The sequence below is a fragment of the Myxine glutinosa genome, chromosome 8 (genome assembly GCF_964187855.1).
Source record: "Myxine glutinosa chromosome 8, kmMyxGlut1.1, whole genome shotgun sequence".
NCBI classification, from domain to species: domain Eukaryota; kingdom Metazoa; phylum Chordata; class Myxini; order Myxiniformes; family Myxinidae; genus Myxine; species Myxine glutinosa.
The window spans coordinates 141,794,063-141,815,139 of record NC_136268.1 but is presented as its reverse complement, the minus strand read 5'-3'; the positions used below and the strand labels follow the sequence as shown (position 1 = coordinate 141,815,139).

The following is a 21,077-nucleotide window of genomic DNA, read 5'->3' as shown; positions in this document are numbered from 1 at the left end:
TAAACTAATTTATATTCAGGCCCATAACTCAACAGCTTTGCTAGAAACTTCCTGACTTGGGCTTGTTCCGCCGAGCCTGAAGTCCTTGTTTTATGTCCCTCTCTCCTTAGCACATACAAGGAATGCACTAGCAAGTCATAATCTTTCCACCGTTTCAGCGCATTTTCCACTTTCTTCCTGCTATGCAAGCTTTACTCGAGTATTTCCTGGCTGGGAATGCAGGAATGGCGTCCTGCAGGTAGGTCTGTCTCTAAACCAGTCAGTGACCCTTGATAGTCTTCCCCATCACCAATACTTTCCTCATCATCGCTGTCTGGAGGTTCAAGATCCTTCTCCTTTGGTGTACTTGTACAATGTGTCAAGTCTTCTGCCATGTCGTCTCTCAAGGCTGACTTGGCATAATCTTCTGGCGCAGAGGAACGCTCCTTTGGCTCTGATGCGGCGGACGTTGCTTCACCTGTGGGAATGGATGCCTCCTCCTCAGTTGGTATAGGAGATCCAACCTTTTGGGGTGGTAAAATAGAGATGTGCTCAACTATTCCCCTTTCTGCGCCAACAGTGAGTGAAGTGACATCACCTGAGATGTCGGTCAGTGCCAGCAACTTTATTGATGCTTGTGTGTCTGGTTCCCTCTCTCTGTCTGTCCCACCGATGAATGCTACTTCAGAATCCTTTGAAACTTCGGTGTTAATCCTTCGGTTCAGAACTGCTCTTGTAGATGTTTCAATCCCTGGTTTATTTTGAAGCTTCGTTGCAGTTGTTATTATTGGATGCATTTTCTCAGGAACCAACATCACAGTATCGTTTGGCCCTGTCAAGTCAGATACCTCTAGGTTGTTTATCTTTACCATGCTGGGTTTACTACCTGACGGTCTCCCTTCCTGTTCATTCTCCAAACTGCCTTTGGGTGGATCTGAGAGAGAAGACTCTCCATATCCTGTCGTTTGATGAATAGTTTCCTCTTCTTCTTCTTCCATTTCTTCAGATTATAATATATAATATATACAGTGCATTCAGAAAGTACACTACTCACAATAAGTTAGGGATATTGGCAGGTTCTTCGGTGTGGATGATTTTGTGTTTTAATTATGTTGAAAAACGTTGTTGGTCCTACTTCTATGGTTATTAATGAGTGTGAAAAACACAGCATTCTTGATTTAAATACCATAACCCTAACCCCTATAAAAAAAATCAACTCACTCCCACAATATCCCTAACTTATTGTGAGTAGTGTATTCAGACCCCTTCACTTTTTTCACATTTTGTTATGTTGCGGCCTTATGATGAAATCGTTTAAATTCATTTTTTCCCTCATCAATCCACACTCAATACGCCATAACGACAAAGAGAAAACAGGATTTTAGAAAGTTTTGCAAATTTATTAAAAAGGAAAAACTGAAATATCACATTGACATAAGTATTCATACCCTTTGCTATGACACTTAAAATTTAGCTCAGGTGCCTCCCATTTCTCTTGATCATCTTTGAGATGTTTCTCCACCTTGATTGGAGTCCACCTGTGGTGAATTCAATTGATTGGACATGATTTGGAAAGGCACACACCTGTCTATATAAGGTCTCACAGCTGACAATGCATATTAGAGCAAAAACCAAGCCATGAGGTCGAAGGAACTGCCTGCAGAGCTCAGAGACAGGATTGTGTCGAGGCACAGATCTGGGGAAGCCAACAAAAAAATCTCTGCTGCATTGAAGGTTCCCAAGAGCACAGTGGCGTACATAATTCTTAAACGGAAGAGGTTTGGAACAACCAGGACTCTTCCTAGAGCTGGCCGCCCGGCCAAACTGAGCAATCGGGGGAGAAGGGCCTTGGTAATAGAGGTGACCATGAACCCGATGGTCACGCTGGCTGAGCTCCAGAGATCCTGTGTGGAGATGGGAGAAACTTCCAGAAGGACAACCATCACTGCAACACTCCACCGATCTGGGCTTTATGGCAGAGTGGCCAGACGGAATCCAAACAGTTCAATCTCGGTTTCATCAGACCACATAATCTTGTTTCTCACAGTCTGAGAGTCCTTTAGGTGCTTTTTTGCAAACTCCAAGCGGGCTTTCATGTGTCTTTCACTGAGGAGAGGCTTCCGTCTGGCCACGTCTGGCACTGAGGAGAGGCACGATTTTACGTGATGCTGACTTTTGACTTTTTGACCAAATTATTAATTTATCTTCTCCATATTCTCATCATAAAGCTTTGTTGAAAATATGATGACAAAACTGAAACCGTAAATTTAAATTTCAGGTCAATTGGATGAAAATTGATGATTTCATGTGACGTTGACCTTTTGACAAAATTATTAATTTGCGTTTTTTTTTTTGTTTTGTATACAACATCGAGGCTCGTGAAAGAGCGAAAATTTATCACACAGAAAGACAAACCGACACATAAAACATATAACATCGGGAGCGGTAGACAAGATGGGGAGAGAGGGGGAAGGACACAAACACAACATTTGAGAGCAGGGACCGAGAGACATCGAGACATCGAGAGATCTGTGGGAGGGAGAGGGCTTTGGGGGGGGGGAGGCATGGGATTGAAGGGAGTGTGGGAGTTTGTTCCAGAGACGGGAGAAAAGAGGACTGAAAGAGTGAAGGTGAGCAGAGAGCTGAGATTTCGGTAGTTTAACCATCAGAGGGTTGCTGGCAGATCTTGTGGGACCTGGAGGAATATTTGGGGGACAGAGCACAGAGAGAGCTGGGGGAGCAAGGCCGGAGAGGAGTCGGTAGAAGACAGAAAGACCACCTACCTGCCTGCGGTGAGTGAGTGAAAGGCCCTAACAGATAGCTTCATCGTGGGAGATTCCAATGATTCTGAAAGCTTTGGTTTCAACAGCGTGAAGCCGAGCTAGGTGTGAGGCAGGAGCACCGGCCCAGAGGGGAGAACAGTATTCCATTGAGCTGTGGATGAAAGCCTTGTATGTGTTGAGGAGCTCAGGTGTGCCAAGGAAGGACTTCGCACGATGGAGGATGCCCAGTCGGCGACTGGCTTTGGAGGCCAGCTTGGAAATGTGGTTTTCCAAAGAAAGATCATGGCAGATAGTGAGACCCAAAAGCTTGAGCGACAGAACTTCTTGGAGAGGATTGTTGAGAAAGTAGATGGGAGGGTTGTCCAGTCGATCTTTTCGGAGAGACATAGTAAGAGTGTGAGATCTGTCAGGATTGAAAGACATGTTCCACTTGTTTGACCAGGCTGTGATTTTGTCCAGGTCTTCAGAGAGTGAGGAGGCTGCAGACTGCCGATCTGAGGGAAGAGGAATGGAGCGGCAGAGAGTGGAGTCATCAGCAAAGAGATAGAGAGGATTTTCCAGAGAGTCTGAGAGATCATTGATGAAGACCAGAAAAAGCACAGGGCCCAGAACACTGCCTTGGGGAACTCCAGCCTGAACAGGAAGGGGAAAATACATATTATATATAACCTGAACAGGAAGGGGAGATGAGAGAAATCCATTCAGGGCCACACGTTGACTACGACCAGAGAGGAAGTCCGCAAGCCATGCATGGAGATTTCCATGGATACCATAGGAGGAGAGTTTGGTGAGCAGAGCTGGGTGCCAGACCGTATCGAAGGCACGTGATATGTCAAGGGAGACAGCTCGGATTTCCTGTTTGGCATTGAGGACCTCCATCCATTGTTGAGACAGCAGAAGCAGCATGTCCAGAGTAGAGTGACCTGGTCTGAAACCAAATTGATGATCAGAGATCAAGCCATTGGAGAAGAGGAAAGATTTCATATCCAAAGCTTTTCAAAGCTTTGAAATTCAGCTTTGAAAGCTTTGAAATTCAAAATTTCAAAAATTTGAAATTTCAAAAAAGTTTGAAATTCCCGCCGAACAAAAAACGACTCCTGCGAACAATTGACGACGCTTCCGAACCCCCGCGCATGTTTGGCGAACTTTTGGAGCCTAAAATACGAATGTTGGACTTTGCCATTTTTTCGACATTCGCATCGTTCGCGTGTCCCGTGAAAACCCACCTTAAGATTCATCAAAGAACTGAACTATTTCTATCTCATTAACAATACATCGGAGTTTGTTGTCATTACAATGCATTTTATTAATTAAGAGGACGAGGGACAGGTTTCAATTGGAATGCCCGCGATAACTCGCTTACTTAGAAGTTTTATACTTCTACACTTGGAACTGAGGTGCTTGCCAATGGGGGGTGGGGGGTTGATATTAGTACTAGTCACAACTTTCAATGACTAAATAATGATCCGTATATTACCAAGATATCGTTATCTAAATGGTGTAATGGGGGTGAGGTTGTAGTGCTATAAAGGGGTCGCTGGGGGTCTAATGTAATTAATGCAACTACTCACATTCTGTGCAGACAAACAGACCCAAATCAGATACCCTCTCCTCTGTCGAGAAGAAAAATTATTCCTCACAAAAAAAGATAACGCAATCAGGGAAGATATTTGAGGCTTTTCACTTTTTTTACAGAGATTTCAAAGACTATAAACAAGAACTTGGAATAAAAAAAATACATATAATCCGGTTATATGCACCTTTATTTTTTTTGCAGCGATTCAAAGAGAATAAAGATCAACTCGGAATAAAAATATCAAAGCAAATAATCCGGTTAAATACACAAAAATTGTCAAAATGCCACTCAAAAATTCAAAATAAAAACAAAACAATTCACCACCTGCACAAGGTTTGTTCAACACCTGCACATTCATCACCTGCACAAGATGTAACCGCAGCAACCCTTGCAAAAGGGTTGACTACTCTTTAGAAACTCATCAATTGGCTTCTCAACATAATGTTTTGCATATTTAATGTGGAGAAATATGCAAAACCCTGAAAATAGATAACGTGCAAGAACTCTCATTGGTGATAAATGTTTTTGTGCGTAAATAAACCCGATCGCTGACGAAAAACTTTGAACAAAGAACACTTTGGTGTTTTGGTGTACAAGTTGTTGATCTCCGATTGTGGCCAGTTCATAAATACACAGCGATACAGCAATACCGGTACTGCACATTGGTTTATAGTTTTGATTTTTTTCATTGGAGAGAGCGATGACTTCAGAATTAGTCGAACACTCCGTAGGTACTCTTTGCTTCTCCCGTTGCTTGTTATCTCCATATGCATGTGTCATGGATTCCCTAATCCCTTCGGTTCTGGAATAAGCACCTCAACTCAGACACTGTGCAAGGTTTATTGAGGGATAAGGATAACATGCATGGTAGATATATGGGCGCACAAGCTAGTAGCACCTTTTGGTCTTCACACAGCCAGCCACCAACAACATCTCAAGGAATCACAATTTGTATTCTGCTTCATATACTTTTCTTCAAAGGACAAGGCACTCAAAACATTTCCCCAGTTTCAAAGATTGTAGCAAGGAGAAAGGCTCAGCAGGCGGGGAGCTGCTCATAAAAAAAGAATGTTGATGCAAGGGCAAACAAAGATTTTGTCAACAGCTTCCCAAAACCAGACAGTCAGACGCTAGGGAGGCAAATGGGTCATATTGCCCCCAATTAGCCTGAGTTTCGAATGAAATCCCTTACACATGTTTCAGAAGGTGCAACCCAGGTCTCAAAGTATCCACCTTCGTGTTTGTGCGATTGTGTGCGTGTCCAAAATGCATGTATAGGTGTGTATGTTTGTGTTGTTGGCTGCTATCTCCACATGTGGGTGAGTTTCTCCTGTGCGGTGTCTTCTCCCCCATGTGAATTAGTTTGTGTTTATTTAAATTTGATAACTGATTAAAAACCTTCAAACACACAGCACACTTGTATTCGGTTGTCCCCAATGTGAATGTGTCTGTGTTGATTTAAGGCTACTGGACGACTAAAAACCTGAGAACACACAGAACACTTCTACGGTTTCTCCCCCGTGTGAATTAGTTTGTGTGTATTTAAGCTTGATGAATGACGAAAAACCTTTGAACACACAGCACACTTGTATGGCTGCTCCCCCGTGTGAATTAGTTTGTGTGTATTTAAATTTGATAAATGATTAAAAACCTTCGAACACACAGCACACTTGTATGGCTTCTCCCCTGTGTGAATTCGGTTGTGGATATTTAAGCTTGATGAATGACGAAAAACCTTTGAACACATAGCACACTTGTATGGCCTCTCCCCCGTGTGAATTAGGTTGTGGCTATTTAAGCTTGATGAATGACGAAAAACCTTTGAACACATAGCACACTTGTATGGCTTCTCCACCGTGTGAATTAGGTTGTGGCTATTTAAGCTTGATGAATGACGAAAAACCTTTGAACACATAGCACACTTGTATGGTTTCTCCCCCGTGTGAATTAGGTTGTGGCGATTTAAGCTTGATGAATGACGAAAATATTCAGAACACACAGCACACTTGTATGGCTTCCCCCCAATGTGAATGTGTCTGTGTTTATTTAAGGCTACTGGACGACTAAAAACCTGAGAACACACGGAACACTTGTACGGCTTCTCCCCTGTGTGAATTAGGTTGTGTCTATTTAAGTTTGATAACTGATTAAAAACCTTTGAACACACATAACACTTGTACAACTTCCCTCGTTGGTTGTTATCTTCATTCGCGGGTTTCAGCAGGTGCAACGCAGTCCTCCCACAACTTGATGTGTCCATCTCCATTTGATCCTTTTGACTTGATGCTGATAACCACAAAATCTTTACAACGCTTGTGCTGATTCTTCACAAATTTTGTCTCAATGTGGACGAGTGTGCAAAATCCTCAGGACACAATGAGCATGTGTTCAACTTCTCCCGAGTTTGTCCTTTGTGATGTTGAAATAAAACTGAAAAAGGAAAAACGCGAGAGAGAAAAAGAGAGAGAAAGAGAGAGAAAGAGAGAAAGAGAGAGAGAGGACAATTAGCATATTAAAAATCATTTACAAAACCCTTTTTAATGAGCGATCACTCAAATTTCACCACCCCTCTACACCATAACAATGATACGTAACACGTCGTGAATAACTTTTGAAAAATATATTCCATTCACGAAACCTCCGTGGAGTTGATTATTTCCCTGGTGATGATTAAAGGGCATTTACCAATCAATTTCAGATTCCCAAACAGAGGCACCAAGACTTGCTCATAGAGCTTGAAGTTGTTGTCACGTAGCGTGCTTGACCGAGTCTTCATCGTGCCTAATTAGTCTGCGAATAAAGATAGGCCGAGGTGCTTGTCTCTTCACACCCTCTTCAACCTTTTGGAAGATTAGACACTCCGGAATAGTGCAGATATACAAAAAGATATAGATGTACATCTCCTGAATGCTGTTATGCATTCCAGAGGGGCATTACATGACAGCTAAATATGACGGATATCAATCTATTCCAATTAAAATAAATAACTCAATGCGATCATTAAACACAAGGCATGTTAATTTTCTGTGCTCAATTTTGAGAAAGAGATAATATTGGCTCTTTTAGAAACAGAAAGAGACAATATTGTCTTTTACAATATGTCGTCACTCGGAGGCAAAAGGTCAGAAACGTTCTCTTCTCTTCGAATCAGCGCTTGCAGGATCATGCGGCAGAATTTGCCAGGCACCACAAATAAGTCATGTTGCACTCCAGCTTAAATAATGGTTTTGCAAGTGCACCACAAGATAATATGTTACAGGATTTAAATAAAATCAACAAAATGATACCGTGAAAGGTTGGATCCTGTCTTTACAGACTACTGAGCGCGATGAGGAAGGGTGCAGTATGCATCCTTCTGGTAGATTATGGAACTACCCAGACTCTTCCTGGAGCTGGCCGTCCGACCAAACTGAGCAACTGGGCAAGAAGGACCTTTATCAGGGAATGGGCGAAACCCCCAAATCCTGATGTGCAGAGCTGATAGAGAAATACCCAAGAAGGCACAAACCTGTAATCGCTGCCAGTGGAGCGTCTACAAATTATTGACGCAGGGGGTTGAATACCGTTACGTTTGTGGGGGTAGGTGATGAATTGCCATAATGGAGTTAGGATCGTATAGGTTTTAGTAGGAGCAATGGAGCATGGAGGCGAAGAAGAAGAACCTTGACCTCATAAGTAGGGAACCTGTCAGGTGAAGAGTGTTTGCATGTCTCCATAAGGGGCGTGGTTCTTGTGTTAACTAGACAGGGCTTAAGATTAATTCCCCAGTGTGGAATTGACCCTTGTGATTTTTCACGTTTTTTGTTTTTTTGTTTTTTTACATTCATTCAGCCGGCCGTGCAATGGGCTCCATTAGTCACAACACCGACAAGCCGACGGAACCCAGCACATTTGCCGATTGGGCTTAGCCCACGCCACAACCATAGACGTAATCCCTCTCACTCTCCCCCTCTGTCTGGTGCTGGCATCGTAACGGTCGGTCGCGTTTTTCGTGTGCACCGTGGAGGGAACATTCGGAGCTTTATTGAGCCTTTACCACGTTGGGGCAGGGGGGGGGGGGGAGGTGTTGTTAGACTCGGTGCTTCTCGAAAACCAGAAAAGAACAAAAAACAGAAAATTGTCTGAGCAGGTCAGACACAAGATTGTAGCCAAGCATGGGCAATCTGAAGGCTACAAGTCCATCTCCAGAGACCTTGATGTTCCTGTGTCCACCGTACACAATGTTATCAGGAATAGAGTAGCCAACCTCCCTGGACGTGACCGCAAGAGAAAACCTGATCGAAGATTGCAGCGAAGGATTGTTTCAATGTTGGAGAAAGCACCTATATCAACTGCCAAACAGATTCAAACTGACCTTCAGACACAAGGTACGACAGTGTCAACTCGCACCATTCGTCACCAACTCAATGAATGGAGACCCATGAAGACCCCACTGCTGCTGAGAGATTGACATAAGAAAGCCCGACTGGAGTTTTCCAAAACGAACCTGAACAAGCCTAAATCCTTCTGGGAGAATGTCATGTGGACAGATGAGATCAAATTAGAGCTTTCTGGTAAAGCACATCATCTCTATGTTAACAGAAAACAAAATGAAGCTTTCAAAGAAAACAACACCTTCCCTGCAGTCAAACATGGAGGAGGTTCAGTGATGTTTTGGGGTTGCTGTGCTGCCTCTGGCACTGGGTGCCTTGAATGTGTGCATGGCATCATGAAATCAGGAGATTACCAAGGCATTTTGGAGCACAATGTTCATCCCATTGTCAGAAAGCTGGGTCTCCAACGAAGGTCATGGGTCTTGCAGCAGGACTATGCCCCCAAAAATACTTCAAACAGCACCCAGGAATGGTTCAAGACAAAACGCTGGATTGTTTGTTCTCAAGTGGCCAGCAATGAGTCCAGATCTAAATCCCATTGAACACCTGTGGGGAAATCTGAAAACAGCAGTTGGGAGAAGACACCCTTCAAATCTGGGAGAACTGGAGCAGTTTGCACAAGAATAGTGGGACAAACTGCCAGTAGAGAGGTGTAGGAAGTGCTTGACTGCAGTTATTTTGTCCAAAGGTTGTGCTAAAATTTCTATTTTCTGATTTAAAGCGACAGATTAAGTTCTGAATCAAAAACAAATGTTCTGTAATATTAACAGTTAAATAAATAATAGTGGAGACCAAATAGTTTCGTCAATTTCAACATATTTTTCGAGAAAACTGTGAGTTATTTGAAAAAAAGTGCAAGGGTGCCAATATTTTTGAACACGAGTGGACCATTATATTCAAGAAAGAATATCGCACAGATCACTGACAAAGAAAGAGCAAGCAAAGGCCTATTATATTATTCATGTGATCATCTGTGAAAAAAATGCCTCCATAAACAGAAAATAAAAGATAAAAGAAACACAGATTCCTTCCATGTTGATCGATGTCAAGGTATACATTCTTTGCCCAAAGTAATTGGCACTTACCACCATGGTGTGGAACTTTCTGGATGTCAAAGCAAACGCCTCACCAACTGCTCGCACCTATACGGTTTTCCCACCTGGAAAACATGCAATTCACCAGATGATGCATCATGTCATGCAAAGCGTTAACCTAATGAAAATGTAACGGTTTAAAAAAAATAGGATTCTTTATGAAATGGCCTTCCTTTAAAATCTCATGCACAATCATACAGGTTATATGATCAGATATTAACATGCATTATCAAAACTGCATTTTGTACGTACTTTACTTTGAATGACAAAGCAAATCTGTAATTGTGTTGAAAAAGTAAACTGACTTTACAACAAATCTTGCTTGATATCCATTACCAAGGAACCTCCTGGAAATCTCGTGTTAATGAAGGAAAAAAAGACTCGTCTCTCGAAAGCGTTTGTACTGCGACAGAGTTTCCTCATCCCCGTTTGTATTGTCTAATGTAATTTAAATATGAGATAAAAATGGAGGGGCAATGCACCGGGTAAAGGGTAGCTTTGTCTCTCTCTCTCTCTCTCTCTCTCTCTCTCTCTCTCTGATGTGCTATGCTCTTCCAAACTTCCAAAACAAGTTCGTGAGCAAATATTACACTGGGTGGTATGCAATTGTCTTCCAATCGTTAGTTATGGCAGGAATTTGGATGATTTTAACCCTTGAATGTAGTGATTGGGCCTCGGAGGCCCACAAGGTATTTTTGTTGCAAAAACTTTGCTGTTCAATTTTTTTTTGGAATGAGCCTCATTTTCACTGACTTTCATGTTGTTACACAAAATTCAGTGACATAGGAAAAAAAATTCATTCAGGCTCGTGGGAAAATCTTCAGTCTTCACTTATAACCCGAAAATCCGACCCGATTGCAGGCCTGAGGCCTTCGAGGCCCCACATAAATGTTGTTGTACTACTATGTTATATCATTATTTTCTTGATATGAGCCTCATTATATGCTCCAATAACTTCGTTACAAATAATTCAGTGACAAAAATATGAAAATTTAAAAACTTTACACATACATTTGTGGGGCCTCCCCCCAATGGCAGCATAGTTGTAGGATTTTTGACAGTTGTGGACATATACATTCTAAATAAAAGGATTTGTGAATCATATTTTTGGAGCAAATACTCCTCCATGAGCCTCAACGTTTTAGAGAAAAAAAAGTTGAAAAACCAAGAACAAAATATTTTTTCCAAAAAAACCCAACAATGATTCATTACGTGTGTGGGATTCTTCCAACTAATAGGATTAATGATTCACATTTCTGAGCAAATACACATCTGAGCATCGACTTGGATTGAAAAAGGATATGAAAAAAATATATATTAAAAAAATTCATGAATTAAAAAAAACATCACACGAATACATCCGTTGGGCCTCCGAGACCCAATGGCTGCGTTTATGCAGGATTTTTGATGCCTGCATCTAAGAATTAAGAGGTACACACCTGCGTGTTTCGGAATTTGTTCAGGATGCTGGCGATGAGTCGCCTGCATGGACGTCGCCTAAATTGGTGAATCACCCTGAGTGTGAAACAACTCGTGTCCATCACCAACAGGTGTACATACCACCACGTGATTGAGAGAGTCTGGTTTAGAGCACCAAGACCTACGAGCTGTGAATGCACGTCGAACGACAATGGATGAACGGACTGCACCTGTACTTGTTAGTCCCCTTCCGGTGCAAACCAGAGGGGAATATAGGTTTGCACTCCGTCCCTCCGTCTGTCAGTCCGGAACGCAAAGAACAGTTTTCCGGACTTTTTTTCGAAACGCTTAATGCCCATGATTTAAAACTTGGTACGTGGTTTCCTCATGATATGTTACAGATCACGTTCGAACTTCACGACGTTTCGATCATTTTTGACAAAGTTATGGCACTTTGAACTTTGGTAATCTCCCCAACGGTTTTTCCGGACGACAAACTGCCGGCAGGGGACGTGAATTGCAGCGCAAAACTCACAATGCTTGTTTAACTTTGGTTACTTTACACGACGACGTTTACTTATTCATACAGCCGTAAACTTTTACTCGAATGACGGATTGTCGGTGTTAAAGGTTTGTGGTAAAGATGCAATTTACAACATAAAACGAATGAGAACTCTTCAATGTGAAGATAAAACTCGAACTTCTTGCGCGAATCGTGGGCGATGAAAATGGAGGCAAAAAGTTTGTTTGAAAAAGTTTTCAAAGTCAGCCCGTGCGCTCCGTCGCGAAAAGAACGAGAACGGCACTTAGTAGAGGGCATAGTCATATCAGTCCATATCATATCATAACCATATCATATCACAACCTCCACCTGGTTGGCCATATCACTCGGTGGTGAAGAATCACTTAAAAAATTAAATAATTCTCATATCCGAATCCATATTAGGATGTTCACCAAAATCGAAAAGAATCGTCCTTGTCAGACACACAACTTGTCCAAGAAGTTTCATCCAAATCCATCCATAACCTTTTGAGATATCCTGCTGTGTATTGTTTTTGGCCCTATTTTCCAATGGTCGTCTCTCGCTTAAATTTTTCAGTTAAAAAATTCTAGTATCCGGATGCGAATCCAGATCTTCACCAAAATGTAATCATTTCGTCCTTATCGCATACACTAACTCTGCCAAATTTCGTCCGAATCCTTCCACAACTTTTTGAGATATTTCGTTCACAAACGGACAGACAGCGGTGAAAACAAAACCTCCATCAATCTTTGGTGGCGCAGGTAACAAACGGAAAAAGAAAGAACATCCGACTCGAAAGTTTTCTCAACAAACTCTACGGTTCTCGCAATATTTTGTGATTATTGGATCTCATTGACATACTTGTTAACCGAAGCTTTGTATCTCGGAGAGCGTGTCCACCGCGACAGCAAGAGGAGGCAATGGATCCTCGGCGATGTGAAGTTACATCGGACTCGACGAGAACAACAGGAGAATGAGCCCGGGATGGTCCTGGTTTTATAACAAATTCCTAAATCCCGATTACAATCAGGTACAATTACACTTAATGTTGAGCAATCAACACGTGATTAAGTGTTCTTATTGAAATGTAAAGAAATCAATAATCGATGACAACACCTTTTTACATGAAACATTATCTTCAAAGAAACTTTACTGTGTGTACAGATTACATAATATAAATATTTAATTGCCTCATGAAAGCAAGAGCAAAGGCACGTGATGGATGACGCATCACGAGATGGGGGAGGTGCTGATGAACATTTGGAAGTTTCGTCAAAGATGGAAGTGTAAAAAATACGTTTTTGGTTTGAATTGTTCAGATCAATGTTTTGACGATGTTTTCAAACGATGCAGAAAACTATATTAAAAAATCGATGGAGGGAAACATCGAAAAGAAAGTTCCGTTTGTTCATTGCAGGAGAGTCCGAACTTTGAGATCGAAATGAATTCGCATGGAACATTTACCTGCCCTTCGTTTACCTGTCAATGAAGTTACATTCATTATAAAACATTTAATTCCGAGTCCCACGGACCGACTAGGAGAAAGTAACCATCTTGACCTCACATTATCCATGTCTCAGAGAGCTGCGAACAGTCCAACAGTTGAACATAAACAAGAATCTTCCTATTCAAGTTCCTGATTATGAAACACAGATAGTTCGGCTGTTTCATTCATGACATTCCTCTTTACATTATAAATAAATATTTCCGCAAATTCAACTCACAGGGAATATTTTGTGACTTGAATTCGTGTCATTGCGAAATTTCCCATCCTCTTGGTACGTAATTAATCGACAGGGTTAACTTCTTCCATACCCGAAACAACACTGAGGAGCTGAATAAATTCATCATCATATATTCTATTGTGTGAACTATAAGGTCGGAAGTATCAATACCTGAACCCGTTTACGATAAGGGAATTCTTATCAACATTCCCAACTCGCATCAAACTTTTCTCCACTTCATTTCACCCTTGACAGTTTATCCGTAAAACGAGAAACTCGATACAAGCGCCGAACAAATGATAATCGGTTCAAACGCCACAACATCCGCGTCTCGTCCAGCTCGGAGCCGCAGGGAGCGGCACACGTCGGGTGTGGGGGGTGAGGGGTAGAGGGGGGATGGTGAGAGGTTAGAGCAGAGGGAATGGTGAGGGGTTAGGGTGGAGGGGATGGTGAGAGGTTAGAGCAGAGGGAATGGTGAGAGGTTAGAGCAGAGGGGATGGTGAGACGTTAGAGCAGAGGGAATGGTGAGAGGTTAGAGCAGAGGGAATGGTGAGACGTTAGAGCAGAGGGAATGGTGAGAGGTTAGAGCAGAGGGAATGGTGAGAGGTTAGAGCAGAGGGAATGGTGAGAGGTGAGAGCACAGGGAATGGTGAGAGGTTAGAGCAGAGGGAATGGTGAGAGGTTAGAGCAGAGGGGATGGTGAGAGGTAAGAGCAGAGGGAATGGTGAGAGGTTAGGGCAGAGGGGATGGTGAGAGGTTAGAGCAGAGGGGATGGTGAGAGGTTAGAGCAGAGGGAATGGTGAGAGGTTAGAGCAGAGGGGATGGTGAGAGGTTAGAGCAGAGGGAATGGTGAGAGGTTAGAGCAGAGGGAATGGTGAGAGGTTAGAGCAGAGGGAATGGTGAGAGGTTAGAGCAGAGGGAATGGTGAGACGTTAGAGCAGAGGGAATGGTGAGAGGTTAGAGCAGAGGGAATGGTGAGAGGTTAGAGCAGAGGGAATGGTGAGAGGTGAGAGCACAGGGAATGGTGAGAGGTTAGAGCAGAGGGAATGGTGAGAGGTTAGAGCAGAGGGGATGGTGAGAGGTAAGAGCAGAGGGAATGGTGAGAGGTTAGGGCAGAGGGGATGGTGAGAGGTTAGAGCAGAGGGGATGGTGAGAGGTTAGAGCAGAGGGAATGGTGAGAGGTTAGAGCAGAGGGAATGGTGAGAGGTTAGAGCAGAGGGGATGGTGAGAGGTTAGAGCAGAGGGAATGGTGAGAGGTTAGAGCAGAGGGAATGGTGAGAGGTTAGAGCAGAGGGAATGGTGAGAGGTTAGAGCAGAGGGAATGGTGAGAGGTCAGAGCAGAGGGAATTGTGAGAGGTCAGAGCAGAGGGAATGGTGAGAGGTTAGAGCAGAGGGAATGGTGAGAGGTTAGAGCAGAGGGAATGGTGAGAGGTTAAGGCAGAGGGGATGGTGAGGGGTTCGGGCAGAGGAGATAGTGAGAGGTTAGGGCACAGGGGATGGTGAGGGGTTCGGGCAGAGGAGATGGTGAGAGGTTAGGGCAGAGGGGATGGTGAGGGGTTCGGGCAGAGGGGATGGTGAGGGGTTCGGGCAGAGGAGATGGTGAGAGGTTAGAGCAGAGGGGATGGTGAGAGGTTAGAGCAGAGGGAATGGTGAGAGGTTAGGGCAGAGGGGATGGTGAGAGGTTAGAGCAGAGGGGATGGTGAGAGGTTAGAGTAGAGTAAATGGTGAGAGGTTAGAGCAGAGGGGATGGTGAGAGGTTAGGGCAGAGGGAATGGTGAGAGGTTAGGGCAGAGGGGATGGTGAGAGGTTAGGGCAGAGGGGATGGTGAGAGGTTAAGGCTGAGGGAATGGTGAGAGGTTAGGGCAGAGGGGATGGTGAGGGGTTAGGGCAGAGGGGATGGTGAGAGGGTAGGGCAGAGGGGATGGTGAGAGGTTAGACGTCTTGATCTCAGCTCTCTCCAGCTCACGGTGTTGCCCAGCATTCGGACAGTCCGGGTTGTCGATTAGGCCACACATCTCTAGCATCTTCTCAAAGTACTGAGCACGGGTTGAAGTCGTACGGCACCATCTTTGGAAGGCACCGGACATGGAGAAGAGCCCCACGAATCCACCTGGAGAGATAAATAATGGAGTGATAGAAAATATTTTAACACTAACTTTCATCTAAAACACTAAAGTAGTTATAGTATTTCAGTACCTGCTGACTTGGCGAACTTCATGAAGGTCTCCTCCATCGTCTTGTCCACCAGGCTGAGAGCACCAGGAATGAGAGACCGTGCCACCGCGATGCCACACTTCTTCAGCAGCTGCTTGGCTCCATGATGAGACTGATTGATATTTGTCAGGAACTCCTCCAGCCACAACAAGTACCTGTGGAGGGATAGAAAGGATGTAAGTAACTATTTCATCACGACTACAAATCAGATAATGACATCATTTCTTCTAGTTTACCCACCATACTAAATTAAAATGCACATTTTAGGCTGAAATGACATTTACCTGGAGTAGTTTGGCCCATCATATGCAAAGAATAGGTCTGCCATATCCCCGTTGCACTTGTGGAAGAGGGCCAAGTGTTTGTCTTCACAGAATACTGCAACATTAGGATCAGACGGGTATGGTCTTTCACGCTGAGCCAGAATGTAGTGGTCTTGCCGAGGTGGCCGGCACGCACCTGGTCTTCATAGGCCACATACTTCTCGAGGATGGTGAGAGTGGAAGGGTCCTGCAAAGTCAGGTCGAGGGTCTCGCGACTACATGTCTGCATGAGATTGAGCAGGGCCTCGGGGTTAGTGACCTCAACTTTCTCCTCCTCCATGAATCTCTCAACTAACAACCGTTTCATGGTTTCACTGACTGTTTTGAGACAGAACAGGGCTTTCGTGTATGGCCTCCCACTCAGCACACTATTCAGGCAGCCACTTGTGACGAGTCCAGCCTCAATGAGGATTTCAGAGTAGCCTGAGCCCCTGCATTTGTGACCAGTCACCATACCCATGTAATTCATCCCGGTGTGGAATGGCCAATTGACATTGACATGAAAAAATGACATTGCTTACCGCTTCTGTGGCTTGACCTGTCGTGCAAGAGGAGAACATTATTGGCAAAAGTTTTCTTCTTATTTTCATTTATTGAATTAATAGTGTGTTATATTGTCTTATTTAACCCTAATTACTCACAAGTATTATCATTTCCAGTATGCATGGGCATCTTATAGTTTGGTACATTTGAAGTATTAAATGAAATCAAAAAGTAAACCACTTTATGACTGGTCTTGTCTCAAAAAGAACACACAGATTAGTGTCGCCTTTTCACTTTGTTTGAAAAACAGATTTTCTGCTCTTCAAGAACAAAATACAACAAACTCGCCGAATAAAACATTTGCCAATTTTGAGACAGGCTGCAGAGAGTCTGCTTCTGGTACCATTCCTTTGAAACCAAAGAGGAAAAGTCGGATCCCATGGGAAACAGAGGAAATATGCCAGAAACGCAAAGAGCAACACAAAATGGCAGAAATTAAAAACTCTGCACCTTCAATGGAAAACATCAGGAATTACAACGAAGCACGAACTGCACTTACCGATTCCTATGAGAGAGAACAGATTGACTATCTCCAGAGAAAAATTGATAGGATAAATAATGCTACGAGTAACAAGCAATCTGCTGTGGCCTGGAAAACTGTAAACGAGATAAGCGGACGGAAATGCGTAAACAAATCCAAACTAAAAGCATCCAGCCAAGAAGAACGATTGAAACTCTGGCAAGAGCATTTCCAAAGCTTATTAGGGAAGCCACCTACAATCAAGGATGAAGTAATAACTCCTGTGATTTCAGATGAACTCGACACCAAAAAAGGTCCCTTCACCATAGATGAAGTCCATAAAGCTCTTAAAAACATTCAAAACGGGAAAGCCTGTGGTCTCGATGACATTCCAGCCGAGATTTGGAAACTAGGTGAATTCGATGAGATTTTACTGAATTTGTGTAATGCTGTACACCATCAAAATCCAATAGATAGATGGACAGAAGGATGTATATTGCCTTTCCAGAAAAAAGGCGACCTAGGGCTTACAAAAAACTATCGAGGAATCACTCTAACACCAATAGCGGCCAAAATATACAACCTGATGTAATTAAACGGAATCAGGCTGCGTATAGAACCAGTTCTGCGAAAAAATCAAAATGGCTTTCGTACTAGTAGATCGACCTCCGGGCAAATCCTTACTATTAGACGTCTTCTTGAAGGCGTTAAAGATAAAAATCTTCCTGCTGTTTTCCTATTTATTGATTTCTCGAAAGCTTTCGACTCCATCCATCGAGGTAAGATGAAGGAGATACTGCTAGCATTCGGGATACCTCAGGAGACAGTTAATGCCATCATGATGCTGTATAAGAACTCGCATGCAATATTCCGATCACCTGATGGCGATACAGACTGTTTTGACATCATGGCAGGACTTTTACAGGGTGATACCCTCGCTCCCTACTTATTCATAATATGTCTCGATTATGTGCTATGCAAAGCAATAGACACCGACAATGAACTTGGATTTACCCTAAGTAAACAGAAAAGTCGGCGATACCCATCCAAGAAGATTACAGATGCAGATTATGCAGATGATCTTGCGGTTCTAGCAGACTATAACAAGGATGCAGCGACACTACTACACAAGATTGAAGAAGTAGCCAGCCAAATTGGTCTCTACATAAATGTCTCGAAGACAGAGTACATCAGTCTTAATCAAGATCAAGTCGTAGACATAAAATCACTCACTGGTGAAAACATCAAAAAGGTTGACGAATTCACATACCTGGGAAGCAACATCGCCTCCACAAAAAGAGATGTCGTCATCAGACTTGGAAAGGCTTGGGGAGCTTTAAACAGTCTAGCCAAGATTTGGAAATCTGCGCTTCCAATAGAGCTGAAACGAAACTTCTTAAGAGCAGCTGTTGAATCAGTTCTTGTATATGGGGCAATTACATGGACCTTGACATCATCACTAGAAAAGGCCCTGGATGGTGCATACACTCGCATGCTCAGAGCAGCCCTTAACATCTCATGGAAAGAGCACCCCACAAAATATGAATTGTATGCAAAAATCCCACCAATCAGTGTAACCATACGTCAACGCAGATTAAGATCTGCTGGGCACTGCTGGAGAAACAAAGATGAGCTCGCAAGCGATGTTTTACTTTGGTTACCAACTCACGGCAAACAGGCACCAGGGAGACCTGCGAAAACATATATAGATCAGCTTACAAATGATACTGGGTGTCTGGTTAGCGAACTACCGAATGCCATGAGTGACGAAGATGAATGGAAGAAACGTGTCATGGAATGCCGAGCTAGCTCGACGCAATAAGTAAGTAAGTAAGTAAGTATATTTGAAGTTAGATGTCTGGCAAGATTTGGAGTGAAATTTTACTGATTTTTTGCATACTCTTCGAGTTTTATTGTATTAAACTTGTATAAATCATGAAAATAACCATCTTAAACGATTCCTCAGGCCAGAATTAGCCGGAAAAATGGGTTCATTTGCCTCTGTATGATGTCCAGTTCAAAAGTTATACCAATTAGCGATTTTCATCGGAAATCTAGGATGGCCACAAAGATGGCAGCCAACGGACCCCATGGGACAATATTTCGTTTGGGAACATGAAAATTCGTTTATTAGACACCTTGAGGATTCCAAAAGTGTAAGTTAGACAAGTCAGGAGATGACGATGGTTCACGAGCGAGCGGTATTCAATGACAAAGGTCAAAACCGACATTGAAAATATATAAATAGGAATGTATTATCTGTTATGAGACTAGTTAGGTGCACAATACGGAAAATTCGGTTCGATTCCGACAACTTTGAAAATTTGACCTTTGTGACCTTGAAATGTCAAAACGAAGGTTACTGACCTTGAAATGAGATAGAAAAGAATGTATAATCAGTTATGAGGTTAGTTAGCTGCACAATACCGAAAATTAGGTTCGATTCAGACAACTCTGAAAATTTGACCTTTGTGACCTTCAAATTTCAATGGTCGAAGATTATGAAATTTGTTGGAAAACTTGTATTTCATGATGTTTGTGATAATATAAGATCATGTACGACATTTCACCATCAGGAAGCGCACAATGTAATAAAACCATCAAAAATCGACTTTTCTAAATTTCGTGACCTTGTGACCTTGACCTTGGGGCGAAAGTGAAAAATCGAGCTCCGTGGGGCTAGACACGTGACATTGGCCTAACCAAATATCGAAACCCCTGTCACATTCCACCAAACCCCTCGGAGAAGATGTAGCTTGAACTCGATTACTCCCTCAGCTTAAAAAGACATCTTTTTCGGGCGTGGCTTCGCCCACAATGGGCGCCATACGTCCACTCTTGGCAGGACAAAACTAGCTCATGATATCAACCTCCCAGCCAAGTTTCATCAAGACCGGATCATATCATCGGGTCGTTATGCTGTGGACAGATAGACAGACACACAGACACACACACACATGACGAATATAGTGGTAACTCTGTTTGATAACTCGTGAACCAAAAATATATCAACGAGGTGCATGGGGACCACTTCTTCCTTCTCAACGAATTGATGAACCATCTCTGCTCTGGTCGCACAAGTGACGTCACAGTCATGATTCACAGGTTCATTACCAGACCTTGCAGATGGTTCGCTGTTCCCACTCACTGTGGCTTCAGAACTTGTTTTGGCCCGAATATTGATGGGGCACCGCATCACACGCCAGGAGCTCCTGAATGAGAATTCGGTTGCGTCGGAGTGTTTGACCATTTGCTGATGCGAGCAAATATGACCGTGGCTCTTCACACATGGAGAGAACCGTGGCTGGCTCCCAACAATGGGTGTTGTGGTTCTGTGGAGAGAACCGTGGCCGGCTCCCAACAATGGGTGTTGTGGTTCTGTGGAGAGAACCGTGGCCGGCTCCCAACAATGGGTGTTGTGGTTCTGTGGAGAGAACCGTGGCCGGCTCCCAACAATGGGTGTTGTGGTTCTGTGGAGAGAACCGTGGCCGGCTCCCAACAATGGGTGTTGTGGTTCTGAGGAGAGAACCTTGGCCGGCTCTCAACAATGGGTGTTGTGGTTCTGAACGCGAACTCACTGTCCAGGGTATAAGCCCGACATTTCGTGTGTCCGAGAATGCCGATCGTGGTGGAGCCTTTGTAAGTAGCGGCGCCTCTCCAGCTCCTCATGGATGAAGTTGTCATCGTCGTGCACGTTGGTGATTCTGGTTGGTACCAGCGATTTGATTTTTCTGCCCCATCAGCAGCTGAGCAGGACTTGCCAAATCTGCAGCTCACCAGGGTGGACCTCCAAGCTAGCAGAGCCAGATGAAAATCGTTTTCCCACACTTTTTGATTTGCGGAGGATAGATTTCACTTTCTCGACTTGGCGCTCAATGAATCCATTAGATTTTGGGTATGTTGGGGATGAAGTGACCTGATCAAAATTCCATTTCCCAGCAAATGAACGAAATTATGCGCTGGTGAAATGAGGACCATTATCACTCATAAACGTATCAGGAATTCCGAACTCAGAAAAAATCTGTCCCAAGGTCGCAATAATCGTGCGACTGGGAGCAGACTTGG

At 43.4% G+C, this 21,077-nt stretch overlaps 1 protein-coding gene across 1 annotated transcript in view; it reads right to left on the bottom strand.

The window, feature by feature from the left end:
- The window catches only part of LOC144893403 (uncharacterized), a 57,219-nt gene extending 40,741 nt beyond the window's left edge, over window positions 1-16,478 (bottom strand). The window contains 5 exon segments of the mRNA XM_078784006.1: window positions 5,822-6,624; window positions 15,439-15,582; window positions 15,669-15,841; window positions 15,971-16,026; window positions 16,146-16,478. Of these exon segments, the coding sequence (XP_078640132.1) occupies window positions 5,822-6,624; window positions 15,439-15,582; window positions 15,669-15,841; window positions 15,971-16,026; window positions 16,146-16,478 (1,509 nt within the window).
- Window positions 16,479-21,077: the final 4,599 nt, after the last annotated feature.